The sequence below is a fragment of the Eublepharis macularius genome, chromosome 10, assembly GCF_028583425.1.
Source record: "Eublepharis macularius isolate TG4126 chromosome 10, MPM_Emac_v1.0, whole genome shotgun sequence".
Taxonomy (NCBI): Eukaryota; Metazoa; Chordata; class Lepidosauria; order Squamata; family Eublepharidae; genus Eublepharis; species Eublepharis macularius.
Window position 1 is genome coordinate 56,680,964 of NC_072799.1, and position 26,854 is coordinate 56,707,817.

General features: G+C 39.1%; 1 protein-coding gene across 3 annotated transcripts in view; it reads right to left on the reverse strand.

Annotated features, from left to right (window-relative positions):
- Positions 1 to 26,854, reverse strand: part of LRBA (LPS responsive beige-like anchor protein) — a 602,029-nt gene that overhangs the window by 507,641 nt on the left and 67,534 nt on the right. For all 3 annotated transcript variants that reach the window (XM_054990072.1, XM_054990073.1, XM_054990070.1), the window contains exons 9-17: positions 25,876 to 26,022; positions 23,562 to 23,759; positions 23,012 to 23,145; positions 20,706 to 20,814; positions 20,451 to 20,603; positions 19,966 to 20,134; positions 17,344 to 17,423; positions 14,830 to 14,892; positions 12,185 to 12,282 (exon numbers count right to left, since the gene is read on the reverse strand). In XM_054990072.1, coding sequence (XP_054846047.1) covers positions 12,185 to 12,282; positions 14,830 to 14,892; positions 17,344 to 17,423; positions 19,966 to 20,134; positions 20,451 to 20,603; positions 20,706 to 20,814; positions 23,012 to 23,145; positions 23,562 to 23,759; positions 25,876 to 26,022 — 1,151 coding nt within the window. The remainder of the gene's footprint in view (positions 1 to 12,184; positions 12,283 to 14,829; positions 14,893 to 17,343; positions 17,424 to 19,965; positions 20,135 to 20,450; positions 20,604 to 20,705; positions 20,815 to 23,011; positions 23,146 to 23,561; positions 23,760 to 25,875; positions 26,023 to 26,854) is intronic.

Genomic DNA, 26,854 nt, shown 5'->3' on the forward strand with positions numbered 1-26,854 from the left:
TGCTTGCTGCTTGTGGCAAGCTGGCCATTAAAGCAATATCATTGATGTAAGTAATAAAAAGATGTGTGATTCTGCTTGCTTCTGGCTGCCAGCAGCTCACCAACAACTTTCTGTGTAAGCTGAATGGCTAGTCCTCCACACCTCAATAGCGCTCAAATGTCATGATTAACCAAGGACTGTTTGCATTGTTTGTATCTGCTGCCTCTCCAGAGACCTGTTCAAGGCAGTTCACAAAATAAAACTGTACAATAAAATCTCATAACTCAACATTTAAAAAGCCATAAAAATGAACCACAGTTGGTGTGGCAGACAATCAAATCAAACCAAAGCTTCCTCAGAAATCTTGGGTTCTCTGATGCCGGTGGAACAAATTACAACAGGCTCTGGAGCAGCATGTCTATGCCCTGGATATGGTGCTACTTAAACTAGAATGCAGCCAGGATTCTTGCATTCAGATGAAAAGACTAATCAGAGTTACTATAAATTAAGATTCACAAGTCAGGATACAATTCTGGTTAAGTCTCGTACTCTTGTACTAACTAGACCTAGTGGGTCTTGTACTTAGTGGAACAGCATGCATTCAGAAATCCCACCAAACAGAAGTTTAAACAATCCATAATTTAGTGTAACACCCAAATACAGCCTAGCGCAAGCCCCACTCCCATTAATGGAAATGTGGCCATGGCTAATATTACCTGGAGTACAGCTAAACAAGTGCAACATAAAAAATTTGTCTCTGCTCAAAATGTCAAAAAAATGCATATTAACACACAATGGACTGTTCTTTTTTTTTTTTTACAGAATTACAAAATAGCATGAATTATAAAATCATAGCTCTCCAGAACACTATAGCTCTCCAAGACACTATATTTGCTATTGGTTCCTTTCAAATATTGCCCCCTTGCTCAGTTCACAGTGTAAGAAAATTTGTTAGCAGTTCTGTGTTCAAAATGACAGAGTAAAAAGCTCTCAGTCTCTTGAAAAGGGAAAACTTATGCTAACAGTAATGTTTGATATGTGTCCCTTGCTAGTCATTTATGACAGCTTTCAGAAGAGTAGGGGAAACTAATGGTGTCAACTGACATCCTTTTCATTTCACTCGCACATTATGCTTGAAATTATCAAAGAAAAAACAAGGTTAATACTAGACATATTAGAATTTTTGCAAAGCTGTCTTGTACTAGCTTTGTGTATACATCATAAGTTTGCTTTTTATCCTTCCAGTACCAGATTCCCCACTCAGATTTTGAAAGCTGTTAAAAGAAATTCCTATCAAGTGTGAACGACAATAGTATTTTACAACATATGCACAGAGTAAACTTGGTTGTCGCAAAACATCCTTTTTTGGCTATAATTAAAAGTGACAGCCTGCAGACATACTCGTGAAAACTCTATACATTCAGTGTTCGCAAATATTACATAACAGCAGTCACTTATCTGAATTTCATGCTGTCAAAAATTTGACATGAAAATATTCACTCTTCCATTCACATTACTACTCTACCATTCCACACAGAATATTTGACAAAATGATTATGCACTTTTTCCTCAGAGCTGAACTTAATGCATTGCTGATCTAAGATTAATTGAAATCTAAATTCTGCAGCCTCGGAGCATCTTCTGGTCCTCTGCCCCCAGCAATATGCATAAATAAAGGGAAATGACAATCACATCTCATGCTAATGTGGAATCCTAACCATATGGTTCTGTTACTAGATAGGCAAGGAATCAGATCACATGGAAGCTGGTCACATGCTGTAAAAGTAATGCTAGAACTGGGTCATGATGACTCATAAGTGGCATTCTAAGACAAAATCAAAAAGAGTCCAGTAGCACCTGATTCTAAGACAAGAAATACTTCATTGTAAATCTCTATTCCATGTTTTATTTAGTTTACAGCTAATTAAAACTTATTGAATAAAGGTTTAAAATTAATAAAAGATTGGTTATTCATGGTTTGTGAATAACACTACTCACTGCAGTTCAAAATATTGTTACAAGACTAGGTTTGAAACCACAAACAAGAGAGCTCCTTTGGCAATACCAATATGGTTACTGTCTTTTCATTTAGAAGGGCAGTATCCCATGACATATTATAAAAACAATGACAAGTCCCACTGAGCCCAACTATGTGCAACAACATTCTGAGTCCATCTCCACCATTTTTAGGATGAAATTTCCTTTATTTATAAATGTCACAGGGCCCCAGTCCTGATTAGGACCACAGCATGGAGGAGAGGAGGGGTATGTGTTCCCCTTGCCTGCACACAGTTTTTAAGAGCCCGAATCCTAGGAATTTAGGCTCTTGGCAATGGTGGGAATGACAGAAGCCCCTCCTCCCCCCTTGAACCAATCACGATCAGGCCCCCACAGCATTTGTAAAGAGAGGGAATTTCATCTCTAAAATGGCAGAGGTATCCTCATGGTGGACTTGGGGATGACAAAGCATCTATTCGAGCCCTTAGGATCATAGCCATGTTCATCCAGTGTGTCAAGTTTTGCAAATGGATAATTAAAATAATAAAACTTGTCACAGGGATCCCAAATCAGTCCAGACCCTTAATGTGAGAAGTGCCCCAAATAAGCCAACATTACAACAAATGATTGATTTCCCTGTGTGTGTGTAGGTCAAGTTTTCTACAAGGTCTGAAAGGCAAGCATATGGCTCAACAGACACAGTATGCAATATACCTCTAGGAACAGCAAAATATGTATCATGAAATCCAGCTTTAATAAATGTAGAATCTCTCATAGAAATTCAATTGACTAGTCATACCTTTTGCAAAGGACAGCTGCTCATTAAAAATGTTTTTCACAAATTTAAACAGTCTCTGAACAGCAGGAAGGTTTTATCTGTGAAAGGTGGGAGAAGTAAACACAACTGATTGCTGAAGTGGTTTGTGAGTCTGTTAAGACACCTTGCTAGAATTCATGCAAGAGGCATACCTTGACACACTTCAGGACACCTGCCACACACCTAACACATTAAGGGGTTAAGTTAGAAAATCATGTGTCTTCTCTGCACAAAAGCCATTTTGAAGACCCTAGAACTTCTGGAAAATGCACACCCACTCTTTCCTTCCAAAGAGGTTTGGTCTGCCTTTGTTCAGGGAACCTATTCCTGCTTGACTTCTCTGCCACTAACACAACCTATATCATGGCTCCCTGCTCCAAGTTGCAGCTGTACAGCCAGAACTCAAAAGGTTGTTATTTGCCCCCCAAGTTCAATGTTGTTGGAAAGGGGCTGCTTCCCCACACCACTGTGGAGCATTTGTGCACCTCCTGAAGTTTTCTCAGCTTTTCTTCAGTCTCTCTCAAACCTGTTTTGCTCTGAAGTTGTCAGAAAGATTGTAGCAAAGCCAGAATGGCTACCATATGAGTGGAAAAATTTGGATTTTGGTCCCACCCATTACCTCCTGGTGTGTCATAACGATGCTGAGCCAGCCATAGTCTCAGACTATGAGGAGAAATATAAGCTGGAAGAGGAGACAGAACATGTCTGAAGAGGGACATGGGACCTGAGGTGACCCCAGCACTCCTCTGATCCAGAAGCTCCAGTTCCCAAGACTACAACCAAAGAGCCTGAAGTCAAGAGGACCTTGCCACTAGGGCCTCCGGTAGATGCTCCAGATCCTTTGACAGCCACCTCTCAGTCATACCAGGCCATATCCTAGACCACCAGCCTTCCATGCTCTGCCCCTACCCAGCAGGACTGGCAAATATGTAGTCCCATAGAGATGTAACCCAATGGAGACACAGTGCCACACTTGCAGCCTGTAACCCAGCTGCTGAGCCGGACCATCACTAGCCCCCACAACAGATTCCTAGCAGCTGTCTTCCAAGCAGGTAGAGCTATTTCCCTTTCACTCTCTTTAAACCTTTTGCTGAGAACAGATTCTTGCTGGATCAGCCAGTTCAGTAAGCTCCAGCTGTCATACACTAGCTCCAGACCCTGCTCTCCAGACCACCCAAAATCCCAGTTGTTAATGAGATCCTGCTCACTGCGGTGCTTGAAAACAGAACACTCTGACACTAGGGCTTTTTATTACTTAAAAATCAGGACTGAATAATGTTATATTTATATACCATTATACCAGGATCCCTGAATTCTTAGTTTTCATTTTTTTAAAAAGTAAGTCTTTAACCTCTTTTATTGTGGAGAAGTAAGGGGAAAGGCACATGCCTTTTCCAAGGTAAAAGGTACTAGAGATGCACTTTTTAAAAATGAAATCTTGTACTTCAGGGAACCTTACACACATACACACAGTATTCAATAACCAATTTTTTTTTTAAAAAACCTCCTGCGAAAACCTGCTGCATCGAAGCCCTGTTGCTAATGTACTGTATTAGCAACCTCAGCAGCAGCACAGAAACTACACAAGCCTGCCCCATGTAGAAAATGCCACACAAAATTCTGATGACTAATGTTTGGATCAGTAATTATATGCAGAAGGGCCTATAAAACCAGTTTTGGAAGTAGTCTACAACTGGTTATCCAGTCAACTGGCCCAGAAAAGTTACTAGCACACCTCTGTCTCGTGTGGCAATGTGATAAAACAAAGAAAATTCAAAGTCACAATCCACAACAGGTATCCAGGATTGATCCTAAGACCATAGCTTTTTATCACAAGCTCACTACCATACTATTCGAGAGGAGGGGCATGGCTCCAGGGCACAGCACTGGGAGTGGCAAGAGTTTCAGAGTTAGCTGGATGACTCTGCCAATCACTATGTCTCTTTCCAGTGCAGTGATTCCTGCATCTACCTGGAGCATCCTCAAGATGTCTTCATAAATCACCCTGACCTCCTCTATTGCACCCCTCTATATCTGCCTTAAACTTCAGACAGTTGGTGACAAGGACAACCATGCAGGATCAGAAGCCATCTGGTTACAGCCAGATGAGGCAACAGCAGTACCAATGAGAGTTAGTATTCATCTGTACAACAGTCATGAAAGACTGGGAAAATCTGATGTCCGCCATCTTCAAAACACACCCAGGCACCTCCTCCAGATGAGCCTGCCAATTGCAACCTACAACTGCCCAGCAAGCACACCAAGAGATCCTCCTAGTGATGGTAATTATAATTATTTTGCATGCCTATGTCAGCTGCTGTTACAGGATCATAATCCATGGCTGTAATTCATAAATCAGCACAGTTTTCACAGCAGCCCTGCAGGCCATTGACTAGAGTCCAGCTTGATAGCCAGACATGGATCCTAGAAGATAGCTGTTGTTCCTGCACACCTATGCACTGGCTCCTGGCATCTTCCTAGTGCACAAAGAAAGTGGTGCCAGAAAAATGTACTGTACTAAGAGATCCAAGGTTATGGAGATAAACCTGGTTGACGAGGATATCCCTGCAGACATAGTAGCCACCATGAAGCAGGCAATAGATAACGTTCTGCATCAGCAGAAAGATCTGGTGCTGATGTCACCTAGAATGGAACGAAGAGCACATAATGGGCATCATCTGACAATACTGGAACACTTCTGACCACATTACCAGGGAAAAAGCTCCTTTTTTGCTCACCAGGACACAGAAGATAATCTAGAGTAAGATTTGAGTCCAGTGCACCTTAAAGACCAATGAGATTTTCCAAGCTTTCAGGAGTCAAGCTCCTCAGACAGCAACTGTGGTAACAAAATCCATCTCATCTGCAATGTTATCCTTCTACAGCTTGTGAAATCTTCCAAGTCATTTGCTATATCCACAAACTGTTCCTAGATGATACGATCCGTCTTGGGGGCCCAGAATGAGATACTAGGCTTTGAGGTACCCTTACTGCCTTGGGACAACAACACAATCTAGAGGTGTCTGCCCAGCACTAGGAATGAAACTAAGAGGAGACATGACTGCAACATGGTCATCTCAGAGCTCTGTATTGCCAGGAGCCAGTGCATAGGTGTGCAGGAACAACAGCTATCTTCTAGGCTTCATGTCTGGCTATCAAGCTGGACTCTAGTCAATGGCCTACAGGGCTGCTGTGAAAACTGTGCTGATTTATGAATTACAGCCATGGATTATGATCCTGTAACAGCAGCTGACATAGGCATGCAAAATAATTATAATTACCATCACTGCAACGTGTGAATGATAGCAGAGAAAGTTTGCAGAGAACAAAGTGAAGTTCTCTCTATATCTTCCTTGACTAACAAACACTGTTGTTCCCCAAAAAGGCGATATCTTGTTTGTTGATTACTTGCGCCTGGGCCACCTTCTGCCACCAAGCCTCAAACATTAGCTAAAGTTACCTCTGATTTCTATGGAGGAGCACCCACCAATCTATTCAGCGAAATTCATCTGATAATACAAATCAGACAATTGAAATCAGAAGGTTTATTGCATAGCATCTCTGGGACACGTGCCTCACATTGCTCAGAGACTCTGAAGTGAACTTTCACTAGTGTAATCACCAGACCAAACACCACCTGTTTTTATTTTAATTTCCCACAAGTATTTGCAGACTCCCCTGCAGATGCTGCTTAATAATTGTCTAGTTAATACATTTCCTTTGTGGCTCAGTAACATTTATCATTCCAGAATAGGAAACCAGAAACCAGCATAGGAGAGGTGTTTGGGCCACTTTGGGGACTTTGTGTTTTACCACAGGACTGGATAGCTAAAAGCCTTTTCAATCATGGGAACACCTCATGTGTTTGAAGGAGGAAGTGAGAATCTTGATCTGGCATAACAACAGACACCAGATAAGAGAGATGGCTTTACATGCACATCGGGACTTCATGTGGGGCGGAAGCACATCTTGGGGGGCAAAATAAACTAACAGTAGTTGTCCTCAGCTTATTTTGTTAACAAAGCCATATTGTCCCAATTCTCTATGCTCATTCATATGAGTAGGTGATGCCATAAGAATTCCCCATTCAAATGTTCCTTCATATTCCAGAAGAGTACAGATGAGTAATCGGACCATAATAATGTTTTGCTCTCCAAGATTTTATTTTGTTTCGGAGGGAAAAAACCAGATCGGCAAATGTAATGAAATTACAAGAGCTTGGAGCAGTGGGATAAAAGCTTAATTTTGTACTAGAGTAAAACAGGGAACTGTAGCTACAGAAAGGGGAGGGGAAGACGGCTGATGATCTCCAAAAAGACATGGTTGCTGTCCCATTCCCAATCACAGTGTCACTGCCAGCAGCTGCAGCACTCTCTAATCTCAAATGCCAACTGCTGGACATTGCAAAGGTAACTCAGGACATCATCCAGGGAGTTTGCTTAAGGTGGAAAAGGAAATAAGGAGCAGATAAACCAGGATCAGTTATATAAGTTTTGATAGACTAACAGCTGTTAGTATTAAATGTGATTAGGGATGAAATTTAAATAATCATCCATGTGCTATGTGCCCCAAAGAACTCTTTGGGTGCTAGGATACCTTCATCTCTTTTTGAAATGATTTATCTACTAGTTTAAATTACATTTTGGTGATTGCACCATAGGTGGGGAAAGGGAGATTACTCAGCAAAGGTAATTTGCAGATATGGTGAACTAGGCAAATCTTTCTTATACCTCCCTTAAATTTCTCCATCAGTTCCAGCGCTTCCCACTAAAATTTTTATCCTTCGGTCACTTCCATTTTTCCTCATCTGAAGACTTTAGAAAGTCAATTGTCCCGGGGTCAATGGTGTACCATGCACCCAGATAGGTATATTGCTTCACTCCATATATGCTTTATATTTTTATTGACTCCAGTGCTTCTTAGCAGGCACTATGAACCTTTTTCCTGTCCTAAAGAAATATCTCCTAGTGTCACTAGATATGCACTGGAGAGGTGGAAGAACAGACTGAGGTCATAAATTATTTGGCAGCAGCACCTCTGCTAGCACTGTTTCCTGAAAACTGAGCTAGTCTTTGTAACAGTACTGTCATACTGTTAAAAACTGATCAGCAAGACCTGGAGGTCTTGGAAAGTCTCAAAGATCCTCACATTTTAGAGTGGTCAGGATAGCCAGTTGCAATCAAGTACATGTCAGAGTTACTGCTTCCCCTATCTTTACAGTCTAACTAAACTATGCTCACTTCTGCAATAACAGTAAAATTCATACGGTTGGATGATATACATGACAACAGATTAGAAGACTGAAATTTAGTGATATGGGTAGGAAACATTAATGAAGGAATATGATGGACAGGTCCAGTCCTGCCTCTCCCAGGGACAGCCAATGGGAACTGACAGAATGTTGGGATAAGGCTGGCAGTTAAAAACAGTTAAGAACAGCTGTTAGAAGAGGGAAAGTGGTCAGTTTGAGGAGGATTCTGGGCCTGTGAGGGAAGTAGCCTGCCAGCCTGAGTTATAGCTAACTTCTTAGAACTGATACTTTTTAATTATCCACAGGTGGAATGATCTGGGATCAAAAGTTCAAGTAATAGGAACAATGTATCTCTGAGTTTGAGTCATCCAAATGTTATGGAAGTTGTAAACAAAAATTAACTCCCTTTCTCTTTTTAAACCCTGTTAACTGGATGTCTAGTGGCTCAGGAAAAAGAGCACACCCAAGCTTTCTGGTTGCAGCCAGGGAACCAAATTAACTACAGCGGCATGCATAAGGGGGGAAAGTATTGGGTCCCCTGACTTCAATAGCCCTGGGCAGCTGGGTGAGGGGTGGTAACAAAAGGAAACGAGGCTACTCTGTCTGGTGACCTCTATGGGAAAGAGGAGCAAGAAGACTGGGTTGTAAAAGGGTCGGGGCTACAACACAGTAGCTCAAAATAGTAAAATGTACAGTTCCTATCCCTCTACTGATACATCCCTCTGAGACCACTCCCTTACAGAACAGTCCTCCTATTTGAATAATAGTAACATTCAATTTATAAACCACCCTTCAGGACAATTTAACGCCCACTCAGAGTGGTTTACAAAGTATGTTATTATTATCCCCACAACAAAACACCCTGTGAGGTGGGTGGGGCTGAGAGAGCTCCTGGAATCTGTGACTAACCCAAGGTCTCCCAGCTGGCTTCAAGTGGAGGAGTGGGGAATCAAACCCAATTCTCAAAATTAGAGTCCCGTGCTCTTAACTACTACACCTAACTGGCTCTCAAAAATAAAAAATACTCTTCAATAATTCAGCTTTGTACCATTTGTGGAAAAGCCAAGAAAGTGGGAGCTTTCCTGACCTCTTCTGATAGGCCATTCCATAAGGGGGGGGCACTGCTAAGAATGTATGTATATGAGCAGCTGCTGAGTTTGCCCATGTGCAAGGTAGCACTTGCAGAAGGCCCTGTTCAGATGCGCAAAGCTGCTATGGTGGAACATAGGGAAAGAGGTGGTCCCATATATATGCCGGACCATGGCCATGAAGAATATTTTAAAAATCTACAGGATGGAGGCAAAGACAGACACTGATTTCTCTACAAACCTGAAGTTCCAGGTTTACAGAAAATTTTTAAAACTAAAAAACACATGGAGAATGCTGCCCCCTCCCCCACAAATATTTTTTAAAAAGTGGAGCTTTAATAAATGAATGCCCAATGAACTCTCAGTGGCCATATTTGGGGTTTCCAGGCAACCACTACAATATTGCTTGGCTTTCCAATGCTTGGGTTCTGTAAAGCAAAGTCATGGAAAGAAGCAGAGGGTGGACTGGGAGGCCAAAACAACCCAGGGTCAAGACTGATGCCAAATCATGTTGCCTGGCGCCAGTGGCCAGCAGGTGATCTGGGTCTGGCAGCAAGTGTGTTATTTCTACAACTTGGCCAGACTTTTCCCAGGGAGAAGCTGACAGGGGGAGGAAAGGTGGAAAAGCTGAAGACGGGTGGAGGGGGGACAGCTAAAGGTAGGTTGACTGGTAAGTGGGAAGGGCAGACGGAAATAGGAAAAAGGAAGATGGTATGGGAATGCTTGGGAAGGAAATAGAGAGGGAAGGGATACAAGGGAAAATAATATGCCCCTGCAAGTCCTTGTGGCTTGTTTATATTTATAAGATGCTTGTAAACACAACGGTTCCCAAAGCAGAATGACCCATGATATAGTAAGCCTCAGAAAATATTAAAAAGCTATACCTCACTTTATCTAGCATATGTTTGTCCCACCAAGGAGCTCAGGGCAACATAAGCAGTTTTCCTTTCCCCACTGTATTATAACAATACTGTCAGAAGTTAAAAACCAACTACTGCAAAATCACTTTTTGAACTTTGTGGCAGACTTGAGGATTTGAACCCAAGTCTCCCAGATTCTATTTTGGCACTCAATTCATTACACACTTACTCTCCTTATCTAGCCATTTTTCAATTTTATATATATACACATACACACACACCACACATATTTGACATTTTTAAGAACATCAAAAAACCCAAACTACCAACATGATAGCCAGATAAAAGCTAAGCTACAATTATTAAAAATTACAATAAATGATACAGGAACATAACTGATTTCTCACAATGCGGTTGCTGTACACTTATTCTTCTGGTCTAGTTAATAAAAAAGCAATGCTTATCATCACTTAAGTAAAAACAAATACATGAGAAACCTCATATGATATTCATTATTCAGAGTGCTTTATTACTTTCTAGCACATACCACATTACCATACAAACGATCACCAATAGCCAAGACCACAACTAAAGAAGCAGCAGTAAAGAGGGGGAAGAAAGCAATTATGAACAAGATCAGGTGACTCTTGAGGCAGGAAAACATATAATAAGTAATATGATATAACCCAAGGTTAACCAGTAGTTGTGACAAAACACGTAATATGAGAATATTTTTATACAGCAAATGAATTACTGCTCCCAAAACTGTTCTAACAGTAAGAATCTTATTTGGCTGTATGTTTGTGTTCTCTCATGGCATCAGTACTGACTTTATTGAAGTGAAAAAAGTCCAAAATTGTGATCACCTATGGAGTTATAAACAAATGATGACATTTTCAAACTCAGCTGAGATATGTCCCACTAATAGTATAAACAGTTGTACATGCAAGTAGGAAAAGGATAAAGAGCCAGCCAATATACTGTGTTGGTTTGTAGGGAAGGTACAATTTGTTAAAACACATATAAACAATAGAAATAAGAAAAAAGTGTGGTGGCACAAGCTTAGGTTGGGCTCAGCAAGTCTTCTGAATAGAAACTTGGAGAGAAAAAGGAGTACTAGGTAGAAACCAACACAAGTCAATAGCCACATCCTGAATGGCTTATATTTAACCCTGTCTAACTGTAGAGCCATTTGTGATATACAAAGCCTCCAAGCTTCTTACTGAATCCCTCAAGTTGATGGCTGTATATGAACCCTCCATTCCCCCTAATAAAAGAGAAGACTCAGTGAAAGCCAAGCAGCTCAAGAGTTTGTTTGGGGAAAGAAGACTGCAGCATAGACGGGGAAAGTGTTTAGAATTCAAGATCTCATAATGAAGATAATTTACAGTGCAATCCAAAAGCACTATTATGCGAATAAGCCTAACTGAATAGACTATTCAGGATTCTGAATAGACCTGCTTAGGATGGCACTGTACATCCTGATTCAATACTTATCTTCAACCTCCTAGTTGTGCTCATGATCAGGATGGCTAGCATGATAAAGTGATAGGGTTTTTCTTAATCTGTTTAAATTAATCAGCATGGCTGGAATAGAGATTTTAATCCACTTCAGTAGTTACAAAGAATTTCACATTAATCCAGAACAACAGGGAAGAACCTTGAGCCCATAGCACAGGAGTCACTAGTGTTGCTAACCCATTAGCTAAAAATTCCAAGAAGCAGATACTTTAAATCAGTTTCTAATGCATCTGGATTAGCCTCCATCTATCTCATAAACTCTAGCTCCATATATACACTAAAGTTTTGTATGCCCAGATGGAAGCTGCACTGACTCTGCATTCAAAGGGAGGCATTTGGAGTAAAAATCTTTAAGATTGTACACTTGCTGTGTTGAACACATGCAACGTGAGTACGAGGCGGGGGCGAGGGAGTTTAAGATTTAGTATCAGATCTAACTCACCATTTGGGGTCATCTTGTATTCACCCAAACCAGTACACTCACTCCACACTTAATGAGACTCAAAATGCATATATAAGAAGATGACATAATTAAATCAAAGAAAAAAATCAGAGACTGGAATGGTAATTTGACAAGTAAAAGTAAAAAGCAAGCCAAGTAAAAAGCAATAACTAACAAGATGATTAAAATACACTTTTGGAGCTATTTCTAGTAATCATTATCTCTTACCGTAATCCATTTCTCTGATCAAAAGCAGGGATCATAGAACTGGGGTGCTCTGACATAAGAGCAACAAGCAGCTGTAGGACATCCATTAAATTGTCATCCTGTTAAATAAAAATGGAGATATTGTTTCTAAAAAGTAACCTATATTGATGTATCGGTCTAATGACAAAGCTTCTTTTTATCACTATTTTTAATTACTACATATCAGTTACAGAAAATCTACTTAACAAAACTGGAGAGAATATGTGTAATCAATTTAAAAATATTATTGTAAAAATACATGTGATCACTAAACATCAACTACCAGAAAACCCAATGTAATGTCTAGTTAACGGGGGGGGGGGGGCGTTGAAGCCTGGAGAAGATGAAAAAGCAATCTGAATTAGTTATTCAGTGGCTAACACCTCTCTCTGGCTCAAGCACAAGGAACAAAGCCAACTATATGGCATGCAGAATTTCAAAAAAGCTTTAAATGATATATATATCAAGTAATTTTATTTACTCAAGGAAGCTTTGAAATTGTTCAAATACCACTGTCTATACCACACAGAAAACCAGTTTTGAAATTTATGTTGTGTTATATCTGCTCCTCAAAGATTTTTTTAATACAGTTGAGAATGCCAACTTGCATATGGCAGTGTTATGTAGTGGCTAGAGAGTTGGATTAAGATCTCAAATCTCAGTTCAAATCTCTGTTCAGCCATGGAAGCTCAGTGGGTGACAAAGGTGCCAGGCAAACCTCAAAGGGAAGGATATTCCACAAGCAAGCTGACATTACTGAAAAATCTCTGTCTCTGGTTGCCACTCACCTTACCTTTGAAGGTGAGGGCACTTATGAGAAAGATCCTTTCTGGCAAGCTGGACAATATGATGGAGCCAGTGCTTTAAGTATCATGATCCCAATTCATTTAGAACTTTTAAGGTAAGAACCAGCACTTTGAATTATAGCTACCATAACGAAAGCCAGTATGATACAGGAGGGCTAGTATTGTGTAGTGGTTAGAGTGTTGGACTAGGATCTGGGAGACCCAAGTTCAAATCTCTGCTCTGCCATGGAAGCTCTCTAGGTGACCTTGGGTCAGTTACACTGTCTCAGCCCACCTCACAGAGTTGTTGTGAGGATAAAATGGAGGTGAGGAGAATCATGTACGCCAATTTGGGTCACCATTAGGGAGAAAGGTGGGGCATAAATAAAATAAAATAAAAACAAATAAAATGTTGGATGGATGGACGGATGGATGAAGCTGTCTCCAAATCTGCACAGCTTCTACTGATATCAATGAATCTGCACAGCACTGCCACTGCAAACTGTAGCTCCAACTCTGAAACCGCTTAACAAACCCAGTGGACGATCAGTAAAACCACATACAGGCAAGCAATTTCAGGATTGCAGCCTGAAGTTAACAAGACTTTGCTGAAACCCCCCAAAGTGCATATTTGGTGAAGAAGTTTTGTAAAGCTTCTTCCAATGGAAAATGTTCTTTGAGCACAGCAAACACATTTGGCACTTATACGTAATACAGAATATACTAGAAGGGGATCGTTAAAATATTACAGGTGTTTAAAGGATAAAGCACCCTGACTTTGATGGGTCAGGATAGTCCACTGTCATCAGATCTCAGAAGCTTAGCAGCATCAGCCTTGATTAGAACTTGGATGGGAGACCATCAAGGAAGTCCATTATGCAGAGGCAGGCAACGGCAAACCACCTATATTCCTTCCTTGCCTTGAAAACCCTATGGAGTCACCATAAGTCACCTGCAACCTGATGGCACTTTCCATCAACAAAGGATAAAGCAATGCTGTGTTAAAATATGACTTGTGTTATTTCCCCAAAACTAACTCCATTTCAGAAACTAGATGTCAGGGTACAACATTTATTTATAAAATGTAATTTTGAATACATTCTGAAGACTTCATTAGTTTTTAGAGGCTCTCTATGATGTCATCACCTGAATGTCAAGGAGGTAGCTTTGCTTTCAGGAGTTGCCTCCAGCAATCATATAAGAAACAAAAGTCACAGAGTATAGGTGAAAATCTAGCAACAAAAATGTCTATACTTCCTGAAGCAAAAGTCTATTAATTTCTTTTTTCTACCCATTCCAAGCACCCTGAAAGAAATTAGTTTGGTTAGATTTATGTCCCCATTTCCCAACTCTTTGATGTTACATCTGGCATCAAGTGCTCGGAGGTAAAATATGAAGACGTAGATATTCTTGTGGTAACCAACATTTATTTCCAATTAAATTTACAAGCTTTGCTTTCAGTTCATTAACATTTTTATTTTTAAATTCACGTTCAGAAAGCATTAGTGTACTTAAAAAGCAAAATAAGAGTAACATTACTTGAACCACATTAAACAAACCTTTATAGACTCAGCCATCTGGGCTTTCCCGCTTTCTGGTGTATCAGATCAGTGAACTGAATTAGAAACTATCAGGACTAGCTATGCAAATGAACATCAATACACTAGTGGAAAAGGGCTTTTAAATCGCCGCTCACCACAATACCCTGAACCCTACTCCTCAAAAACTTTAGAGACTATATCCTTTTTTTTTCTTACTGCAGAGCCATCTTGTGGCAGGTGGGAATATTTTATTCAAAAAGGTTTAAAGGACATTTTGGTAGCAAAATATTTGAAATATTACCTCATGAATTGTGAGCAGATAGTTGAGGATACCCTGTAGTTCATCTTCTTTCACTCCATGATCCTTAAAAATTAAAATCAGAAGTTCTATAAACCAACAAATCACATGTAAGAAAAAAATTTATAATACAAAGAATGTATGTTAAAGTAGTTTTTATTACTACAAAATCAATGCCCATATATATTTTCCCCCAAATCATTTGGAAAACAAATCTACCAGGTACTACTGTACAGTTCCTCTATGGGTTTCCTCTTCCCTTAAAATAAATAATAGTTCTTTTGTAGGCTCAGTACATTATGTCATTAGATCTCAAGCCATGCACATACTAATTCATTAATGTTTCCCTTATTGTGAACATATTTAAGGTAATTTTGACACAGTTGAGCAAAACTGAATTTCCAAGTATGGGAAGGAAGCAAACAAGTTAGTGTTATTCCCACAGCTGGGAAGCTGGAGCTGAGAGGAGTGGCTTACCCAAGGCTCATGATACTGAGCTCATGATAGTAGTGGGATTCGAACCAGCAGAGTGCTAATGCACAGCCAAACCACTTAAGCACTGTGCTACAGCAGCTCTATACATTATAGTTCAAGCTTTTTAAAAGATAGAAAAGAAAACTAAAACTTTACTAAAGATTTTAAAAGAACTTCGCTAATAGTTGTGGCATGGGCAGGAAAGAAATAAGGCAAACAAAAGATAATTGAGCAAGAAGATGCTCACCCTTGGCACAAAGGCAGAACACTAACCTCTTACAAGGGACACAACCATTTCAAAGTTTCTGAGCTAGAGACAATGCACATACCACTGTTTTGCATGCAGCTTTAAATTAAGATCTCCACAGTTTTTAGTAAGACTCTGAACAGAGTTTCTAGTATCAACTATTAAAAAACTTTAATTCATTAAATATTTATTTTTAAATTGCATTGATATACACTCTTTTGTGGTTACTGGAATAATTTCTCTTTTGTGCAGTAATTTACAGTTAATTAAGGCAAAACTATGCTATTGCTTGTGAGGCTGGATTCAACTAGCTGTTCTGGTTGGTCAAAGGGTCTCCTTTGGTCCACCAAAAAAGATTATGCTGGGAATCATGGGACCTGAATGCACAAAAATCCTGTATAATGTGGGCTGTAGTAATGAGGAGAATTGGACAAGATTGAGTAAAAAACATAGCTGGACTCAGGCCATTTTCACTCCTTCCTTAACACTACACTACATTACTCATGTATATAGAAATCTCTAATACAGGAAGTGTTCAACTACATGAAAATACCTAGACCCCAAGTAGCTTCCAAAAAAGGAAAGGAAAATCCTATGCAGTCTAAATCCAATGATTCATAAAATTTTGTCCAGCCAGAGGAGGCAACAAAAGCAGCAACAGAAATGAACTAGGGAATGAGAAAGTTATAGAGAGAGTGAGGAGATGGGTGGAAGGGAAAGACTGAGAGCTTGAACTGGCAGTCAATTTGCTAGATGGTTCATGTTACTTTCATAAAGGGGCCCGTAGTACAGCTTAAAACAGGAGGACAATTCAATAAAGGCTGCATGCAGTTCAGGGGTCTGTTTTTTTTTAAAGTGGGTGGGACCAGATGGAGTTCTTCCACTGCATTGCTTCTGAGTGGCTATGAAGGTTTTAAAAAACATTGCTTTGGCAGCAGCTGCTATCACAGCACAAACATCTTCACTGCATGACTGAAGATAAGCAGCACATAAGCAACCCCTTTAAAACAATGTTTACTTTTAAAGTCATGCTGTTAAATGGAGCTTCTCCCTGAAATGTTTACAATTACAGTTAGCATAACATCGCTCCCTGACATTCTGCAGTTGTCCCCACCTTTTATGACAACCTTTTTGTGGTTGGCCCTGTTTCCTGTGGCAGCCATTTTGTGGTTGTGTCTACCATCCTGTGTCAGAATTCCAAAGGTGCTTGCAGGTTCAAAAAGGTTGGGGACACCTGATGTAGTATAATGGAATGGAGGGTGCTTTTATAAAAGGACCACTGTTTATTATCTCACTCCTATTGCACTGTTTTCTACTTTTGTGATTTCATTTTTGCACTGTATATGACATATCATGTCTGATTCTTTTTTGTATTGTTTAGAATTGTTGTGATTCTAGTCCTATTGCACTGTTTGTTGGATGTCTCATGCTATCTGATTGCATTACTTTACATTTGGTAATCTGCCTGAAGTCTCAGTAAGAAAGGCAGGCTATAAAGTAAATAAATAAAATAAATGAACTAATACTGTTAGCCGCCTTTTACATTATGTTAGTCATCACTCTGAAAATGAACCAGAGCGTAGAACAGCTCTGCTATGATGGGAAGATTTTCAAACACTGCTCCCCCAAACATACCCTTCCTCCCACATCTAATCAGAAACTGTCTTTATCTTCTTCTTCTTCCATAAAACTTGTGCTGTTCATTGCAAACCTTCACTACAAACTGCAAACAATAGCATGCATTCTACAGGAAAGAAAACTTGTAGAGCACCTACTCTGTTTAATAGACTTCTTACCTTCATCACCAGCTGCTTAACGAACATCAATAAAAAGGCTCTCAAAGAAAGAATTTCTTTGTGATTAGGTCGAGGTCCATCTTAATTGGAAAAAGACGTTATTTGACACTACATATTCCATAGCTGTAGATGATTCTGATGCAATTATGACTTCCCCCTCTTCCACATACAAACTGGGAAATTCAGTTCACATTTTCAGCTTAAAACAATATTTCAAGCATTATGGTTGTTGTGAGTTTTCCGGGCTGTATTGCCGTGGTCTTGGCATTGTAGTTCCTGACGTTTCACCAGCAGCTGTGGCTGGCATCTTCAGAGGTGTAGCACCAAAAGAGAGAGATCTCTCAGTGTCACAGTGACACTGAGAGATCTCGGTCTTTTGGTGCTACACCTCTGAAGATGCCAGCCACAGCTGCTGGCGAAACGTCAAGAACTACAATGCCAAGACCACAGCAATACAGCCCGGAAAACCCACAACAACCATCGTTCTCCGGCTGTGAAAGCCTTCGACAATACATTTCGAGCATTGTTGATATTGTTTAAATACAGTTCTAAAACCCTACTTTTTAAAAAAGGCAAACCTAGTCTCACAAAGTAAAATTTCATCCACAATAACTCCAATGTAATGACTGGATTTTCACAAAACATTTTCTTCCACGTGGAAAGAACTGCATCAAAAAATTCACTTTCTAGGAAAGTACCATGAAGAGACATCTAGATTCATACCCATTGTTAGCTTAAGGATATCTCTTTTTAAAAATCTACCTTTTTAACCTTTTACTCCCATATAGAGATGGGCATGAACCAGAAAAAAAACGATGAGATTCATGGTTTGTCGTGTTTCATGAACCACGAACTTTCACAAACCTGCCCTGGTTTGCGAACCGGTTTGTTTGGTTTGTGAAAACATCACTTCCAGGTCAGCAAATCATCACTTTCAGGTCAGCAGAAGGTCACTTCAGGGTCAGCTGAAAGCCCATCCCCTGTTGACAATCAGGAAACTGATTGATCGGCACGAGGCTGTTTGAAGTGACAAACCAAAAAACTACCCAAATGAACCAGCCTAAAGTTTGTGGGCTCTGATGAAAGTTTGTGCCAAACTTTAGTTCATATTTCAGTTCGTGCCCATTTCTACTCCCATGTAATATTTTTCATGTGTATTCCTCCATTGTGCTATTACATCAGAATGGGTCTTACATAAACTGGCTGGAACAGATTTTTCTATGTTTGAGTAAATGTGTATGTTGACCATGTTATTTATAAATGTCATGAGGTGTACAGGGTACCTTACTCAGAATTCCTATAAAGCTACTGCATTGTCTAAAGCTATAATATAGTATATTTATGAATATGCCTGCTAATAAGAAACATAGAGATATGCCCAATCACTCCTAGCTGTAGCTTTGTCAAAAAATGGACATGCTATGGTTTTGACAATGGGGTAACTTGTAGGGGCACTACTAGGACTTTAAAAAAATGTAGAAGAGTGGACAACTGTCCTAGCAACTAAGTACTCCACTGTAGCATTGTAATTCTGTTAGAATAATGGATAAAACGCTCAACCTTTAAGACTGTTTGTTAGGGCATTTTTCATAATGAAAGGCATGCCGCTACTGCAGTTTGAGCTGGAAGAGGGAGATCTCAACAGTGAGACAGCCAAGTGTCATGTGCACATACATCAAAAGCATAAGTTAAAAAAAATTTATAATTGCTGGGTTATATCTTACCAATTCAGTCTGACACAAAAGCTCACTGCTGTAAAGTTTCTTGTGCTTGCAGAAGACTGTCTCTCACCATATGTTCCCCAGAGGGCCTTTCATTCAGCCTAGCCTTGACCAGGGCCAGGGCCTTTTCGGCCCTGGCACCCACCTGGTGGAATTCCCTCTCTGTCAAGACTAGGGCCCTGCGGGACTTGTTACAGTTTCACTGGGCCTGTAAGACAGAGATGTTCCACCAGGCCTATGGTAGTGGTTGAGGCTTGGGTGGGCTTCTTGGTTGGTTATGGCCTTGGTTCACTGTTTAGCTGAGACATCTACAACCTCTCCTCTCTACTCTAATGAATTCCTGATGAGGTATAGTAGCATCACACATTGCCGCTTGGATTTATATCTTGTATTATATTATGGATTTTATATTGTATTTTATGTTGTTCTAACATTATTAATGTTGTTACCTGCCCTGAGCCCACTTGCGGGGAGGGCGGGCTAGAAATGCAATAAATTAAATTAAGAGGCTCTTGCCATGGCATGAAGTCTCCTTATGCCCGGAGGAAAGAACTCAGCTGAGCAGAGGGGTAGACAGCTCTCTTTTTGTTCTTATCCTAGCTAGTTATCACAAACAGGAAAACAGCAGCACAAGCCCTTTCACAGGAATGAAAAAACCACATCAACTTCCTGTTTATCAGGGTATTGTTTCCTACTTGGGGGGCAGGAATAACACTGGGAATTAAGAAGAGATTTGTGTTTGTACCTCAAATATTATTTCTCTACCAAACCTGTGACATTTTAGGAGTACTGTGGTAATTATAATCCTAAATATGACACATAAACACCAAATTTAACAGAAAGACAACTTTTAAACTTTGGAATAGTGTTTGTTAATAAAAGTCAAAAAATATACACATACCTAAACCTTTGGGAACAATTCCACTGCGATCTTGAGGATTCACTATCCAATAGTAATACTTTAAAGTGTGCATTGCCAGCAAAAGTGTCCCAACTCGTCGTATTGCATTGTATATGTTAGCTGAACCAATGAACTCAGTAGACAGGTAAGTGTACAGAATCAGCTGAACCTGCATCAATACATTAAGAACAGAAAAGTTAACCAAGATTTCATACACATGTGAAGCTAAAGCAAGTGACTTGTAAAAGTTGTAAAATTACAGTTTAAAATGTTTCTAGTTCGAGAAAGAAAAGATGGTATATTCTGAGGTACCAATTCACTTTTCACATTACATACATATAAGCAATTCAAGAATGGCAAAAGACAGCCAGGTAAATTCACATGTAAACTGACCATAATATCCTTAATATTTGATTCCTTCACTCTCCAATATCTAAATGACCTAACCGAGTCCTACTAAGTGATATACAAATGGAAATTATTACCTTGGCTGGAGTATGAATCCATATTGCAGGGTTAAGTAGGATATGGTCACACAATTGTTTCAGCAAGGGCACACCATTGTGCAAATTGCTTAGGTACTTAGCAAAGGCAAGACAAAGTTCTAGAACAGCTCTGCTAATGTGTGCTTTGGAAGACTGCAGATAAATAAAAGATCATATTAATATAACACGCATGTATGGATCACAACTTGAAACCCATTAACAGTTTTAAAAGTTGTTATAATTGTTTTAATTTACCTTTTCAAGGCTGTATCCTATCACAAGGAAGCCCTTACAAGAAAGCATTTGTTCTTGCATAGCAATTGAATTCTTCAGCAATTCCATAATGAAAGCCAAGAGAATGGAACTGAAAAACACATATTCCATTATCTTAAAAGCATTATATTTAACAACAGTTACACATTATCGGGATTATGATCTATTATTTCCTTCAGTCTAATATTACTTATTAGATTATTTGACTGGTCTAATAAAATGACTGAACTTGTACAGTCAACTACAGTTGTCAGGTTTACATCCAGATACCATAATTAATAATAAAAATAGTAACAACAAAAACAACATTTGATTCATATCGAATGAATACCCTCCAGAACAACTTAATGCCCACTCAGAGTGGTTTACAAAGTGCGTTATTATTATCCTCACAACAATCACCCTGTGAGGTGGGTGGGGCTGAGAGAGCTCTACAAGAGCTGTGACTGACCCAAGGTCACCCAGCTGGCTTCAAGTGGAGGAGTGGGGAAATCAAACCCAGTTTTCCAGATTATAGTCCTGCCTCTCTTAACCACTACACCAAACTGCTTAAGACGGCTTAAAAGTATGAAAAATCTAATGCTCTTGTTCCATTAGCTTGCCATCTAAAGGTCAAGAGTTCCCCAGTAATTTCAATTACTGCTTTGGTTTGTAGTATCTGAAGTGAGGCTCACAGGTCAAACTTACAATAACATTTGGAAAGTTGGTGTACCTACAAGAATAAGTTCAGATGTTATAGCAGAAATATGGACTAGCAGGAAAGGCTTGAAAAATATTTATTTAAATGTAGGTAAAAGGTAAAGGTAGTCCCCTGTGCAAGCACCGAGTCATTACGTCCCCTTGGGGGGACATTGCATCACGATGTTTGCTTGGCAGACTTTTTGGTACAGAGTGGTTTGCCATTGCCTTCCCCAGTCATCTACACTTTACCCCCAGGAAACTGGATACTTATTTTAGCGACCTCGAAAGGATGGAAGGCTGAGTCAACCTTGAGTCGGCTACTTGAACCCGGCTTCCGCCAGGATCAAATTCAGGTCGTGAGCAGAGCTTGGGCTGCAGTACTGCAGCTTACCACTCTGCACCACGGGGTTCTTTTATTTAAATGTATTTATTTATAAATAATATTTATTTATAAATGTATACTGTTCTTCTCTGAATTAGTCTGAATTGGCTTAAAATAAACACATTAAAAGGAGCCAGAAAAATTAACAAGCAACAAAAAGAACAGCACTATAATTAATTAAAACACCAAGTTATCATCAACATTATTCAACCAAAAGGCCTACAAAAAAAAATAACAATCTCATAGGCTCTTAGAAATAAAGAAGGGGAAGGAACAAGTCAAACTTCCCCCAGAAGAGTGTAAGGGCCATCACAAAAAAGGGTTGAAGCCACTGAGGCCAGCCACGTTTGGCAAACTGAAGGACTCACCAAGATAAATTCACTGGCACACTTGAGTTGGCAAGCTCATCTATATAAGGAGAGATAATATCTCTAATATTTATATTTTAAGGAATTTGTGTTCCCATATTTAAGAAATTTTGGAAGATACACTCCACATTCCTAACATCCTTTAAAACAGCCAGAAAGCTACTGCATTAATACAATGCCATAACAGAGACATTTTATAGCCTCTACTATGAAACATCATAATTAGTCTTCTGAAAGCACCTATGCTTTGTTTCCTACAGTGCCCTAGTGAACTTGAAGTAGCCTGCGTAAAAAACACATCTTTCATTGATCAAGCAGTGGGTTGAGAAGATAAACTCTCCTTGGTTAGAACCAGCAGCTGTGTAAAAAAAAAAAAAAAAAACCATACACATATTTGACAGGAAGGAATTCATCCCTGAAAGAGATTTTCCATACCCCCCCTTCCATAAATTACATAGCTACTGAATGATGTACACGTTTGTGTAGAAGATCTGGTGCCAGTAATCTTGATTTCATTTCAAGGTCTTCTCCGCAAAAGAAATTTAACATGATCTAACCTTGAAAATATAAATAATATCCCCAATGCTGAAATATAATTGCATTATTTGGAGATAATTTTTTTTCTTAAAGCTAAACTGGCTACCAATACATCTTCACTTTGGCTACTTATAACACATCTTTTGGTGTGTATTTTATCTTCGGCATACTCTATTTATCTAGACAAACATCTCCCAAGTTAACCTATTTACAGTTGTTAACTCAGTGTAATTGAAAGGGCAGTCATAAGAATCCTGGGAAGGCATAAGAATCCTTTATACCCCAAAGTGGGAGGTTAAAATGAGAACAAAATCTCTTACCATACAGTTGTGTCAGGTTGGTCCAGAGAGAATTGGCTGTAGTCTAGCTGTGCAAACAGAGGAAAAAGAACCTGCACTCCTCCAATTGAATGCATTGCACTTTGGATAGAATGGGTGATGACTGCTTTCACATCCTGTCAAAGCCAAGTTGAACATTTTTTAAAACAAAAACTGTATGTTGATACTAGTAAGCATTTGTAATATGACATGAAGGTGATATCTATATCTATATCTATATCTATATCTATATCTATATCTATATCTATATCTATATCTATATCTATATCTATATCTATATCTATATCTATATCTATATCTATATATTACATAGCAGTGACAATGAATAATATATCAAATTTCTGAATTAAAAAAAACGAGATGACAAGTGCATGACTCCACAAAAAAAACTGAGATAGAAGAGACTATGCATAAAAATAAGTAAATTAAGCAGATGGGCCCCAATTCATCTAAAGGATAAACAGTCAAAACATAACACAGAAATGTTTAAAGGAGAGTAAACAGAATTCCTAAAACAGAAATGCCAAAATACCTGCAGCATGAGGGCATGTGGTGAATGTACAAAGATAGAAGGGTTATCCTTGGGTGATGATTCTAGGCAAAGTTGTGCATCAGTAGCCCTTGGATTGTATGTAAAGGCAATAGCATTAGAAAGTTTCCCATCATACAGTAACAGTTTGTGATGGTCAGCAAGGAAGAGGTCACTTTCTCCCTTGAATTTAAAGGTTCCCTAAAACAGAAGAAATTTAAAAAATATTAATAACATTTAAAAAATATTAATAACATTTTAACTAGCATACAGTGGGAAAGTAACAGTACCTCATGGCATAAGAAAAGATCCTAATCTATAAGGTAAGTTGAAAAGCAAAATCTGTTTTCCAAAATGGAAAGGCACTTCCAATTATGTGTGTGGAAAGGGGCAGATGATCAACAATTTTCTTTCCCACAGCAGATCCCCATACTTCATACCACACTGTTACCCAGAAGCTACTTACCAAAGAGTGGCAGAGTTTACAGTGTAAAGTGGGAGATTGTGTTCCACAAGCAAAGCCTACTTGTAGTCCTTTAGACAATACATTGTATTACACTGTTGCTAAAGTATTGTTTTTCAAGTCACCTGGATTCATGCCACGATAACACTGAGGCTAGACTACTGTAATGCATTCCACGTAGATCTCCCCTCAAAGTCAACTCAAGAGACTCCAGCTGGTACCGAACATCATAGCTTGATTACTGTCAGGAGCTAGACAGAGCGTTAGTTACCGGGCTCAGTTCAGTTCTGACCATCACATACAAAGCTCTTCATGGCCTTGGCCCCTCATACATGCATTACCTCCTCTGACTCTATACTTCACCACAGCATTTTTGTTCATCTAAACATGGACTTCTGCAGATACCATCTTGCAAATAGTCAAAATCAGCAGCAGTCCACACACACACACTCTCAGTGGTGGCCTCCATCTTATGGAATGGCTTGTCTGAAGGAGTCAGGAAAGCTCCCACTCTCCTGACTTTCTGCAAACTATGCAAAACTGAGTTATTCAAGAGGGATTTTTTACTCAAGAAATATGGTAATGCTGCAAGGAAATGGTTCAAAGAGGTGCTTCGGGACAGGACTGCAGACTATACTATCAAGTACAAGTCTGTTGATATAGATATGCTCCTACTGGGTAATATACGTATAGTTTAATATGTCACGTCAAAGTACTTGTTTTTTTCCGGCAAGGTCCATCTCTGTATTCCTGTATTTGAATTTATGCTTCTTTTCATATTTTTGCAATGAATACCCTATTGTACTTTTTAATGTCTCAGTTGTTGATCATATTGACTTACACAATGTTGTTATCTGTCTTGAATCTCAGTGAGAAAGGCAGACAATAACATAAATAAAAATAATCTGACTTGAGTCTCAGAGAGAAAGGTGAATGATAAAGTAAATAATAATAATAAATAAATAACAATAAAGCTATAGCTTGATTTATAGTACTTTATTTTAATAAAAATTATATATATTGTAATACTTTTGAAATACATCTTCAGATAAAAGAGTAAAATATGCATAGAAGCTACTATTTCATTAGTGTTTTTCAACCATTTACATTACATCTTCTAAAGCACCATGTGTTCAATAAATCATCATGGACATGAAGGGGGGAAGAACAAGTAGAAGAATGAGGAGGAGGAAGAGCTGGAAGAGGGAAAAAGAATATGAGGGAAGAGGGAAAAAGAGGGAAAGAATATGGAGGAAAAGAAGAAGATAAAGCTGGCAAGTGCATGTTAGTGGCAAATTAAAGCATTTTCTCAGATTGAATACAAGGCTCTACAATTTCCATTAGGGCACAAAACATTAATATATCAAATTTTTTGTGTGCTGTCAAGTCGCAGCCAATGGCAGTTTGCCATTGACATTTTTCTTGCAATCCTGGCCTTCCTTCATGGTCTCCTATCCAAATACTGACCAGGTCCAACCCTCCTTAGCTTCCAAGATTGATTCAACTAACTGGGTCGTGCAGGTCTGGGCAATATATCAAAAATGTTATCTTTATTTTCACAGCTCCTCTCCTACATTTATTTTTATTATTAAGAACATCAGTGAAAAGTTAATAACTATGAATTATTTGATTGCTTTCAATGATGCATCCAAAAATTTCAATATGCCATATGACACTAGTCTGCTACTTCTAAAATAAGGATTTTGTTTGCAATTCTGTAGAAGACTGACACCAACACTGAGTAGAACATTACCTTTCATGGGCATGACAATGCTTTAGAAATGTACCCATTTTTTGTAAAGCTACCTTCACTCAGATCCATAAATACCTCAATATAATTAAATCAAGAAATACCTTGTATCCCAAGCCCAGCTGATAAATAGCAAATATCTGAGCAGCATTGAGAGCTTCACTGAAAAGATAAACAGCTGTCATCTGGCCACAAAACACTCGATTGGCATCTGCAGTCTCTGAAGAGCCCAGGAAACATTTGTCGAAAGTCTGGGAAAGAACATAAAATATTTAGCTACATGATAATAAAAATGGGGGCAATTCTGTCACACATGTGGGGAGGGTACATGCATTCGGTTTTGAAAGTGCATGTACACTACAGTGCACAGTGTGGTGGACAGCTATGGAACAAATGTGGAACTCTGTGGCCACAGGACATTCACATTCACATCACAGAAAGCTATGGGCATGTCTGAACATCTCCAACAAGAAAAAAGTCTGTACACAGCAGACTTTCAGATAATTTTGGACTGAGGAGACAGCCTACAAAATTCAACTTGCTGTGATGAACCTTTCTTTTTTACTAAGAACATAAGAAACCTAAAAGATGGGGCCAAAGGCCCATCTAATCCTCAGTATACTTTCATAAACTGGCCCAACCAGATTACCCAGGAATCCTTTCCAGTAAATAGTATCTAGTACAAAACTGACTCTAAATATGAAGGTTCCATTTATAAGTTTTCAAAGTAGATAAATTTACCCATCACAGCTAAGAGTCATTGATAGACCTAGACTCCACGGATTGGCCTATTCGTTTTTCAGACAAATTTCATAAACCAATTAGCCAGTGTATGATGAAGAAGTGCTTTGCCTGGTCTGAATCTACTGCTGATTAATTTCATTAGGTGACCCCAATTTCTAGATAACTGGATGGGTTATTGCTGGGTAGTAGAGCAAATACTTTACATGCAGAATGACCTTGATTCAATTCATGGTGTATATTTCTTAAACTGATTTTAGGCAAGAACTAGTCCAGTAAATGCTGGAGTATATGGATATGATCTAACTCAGTATAGCCGTTCTATATGTTTAAACACAACAG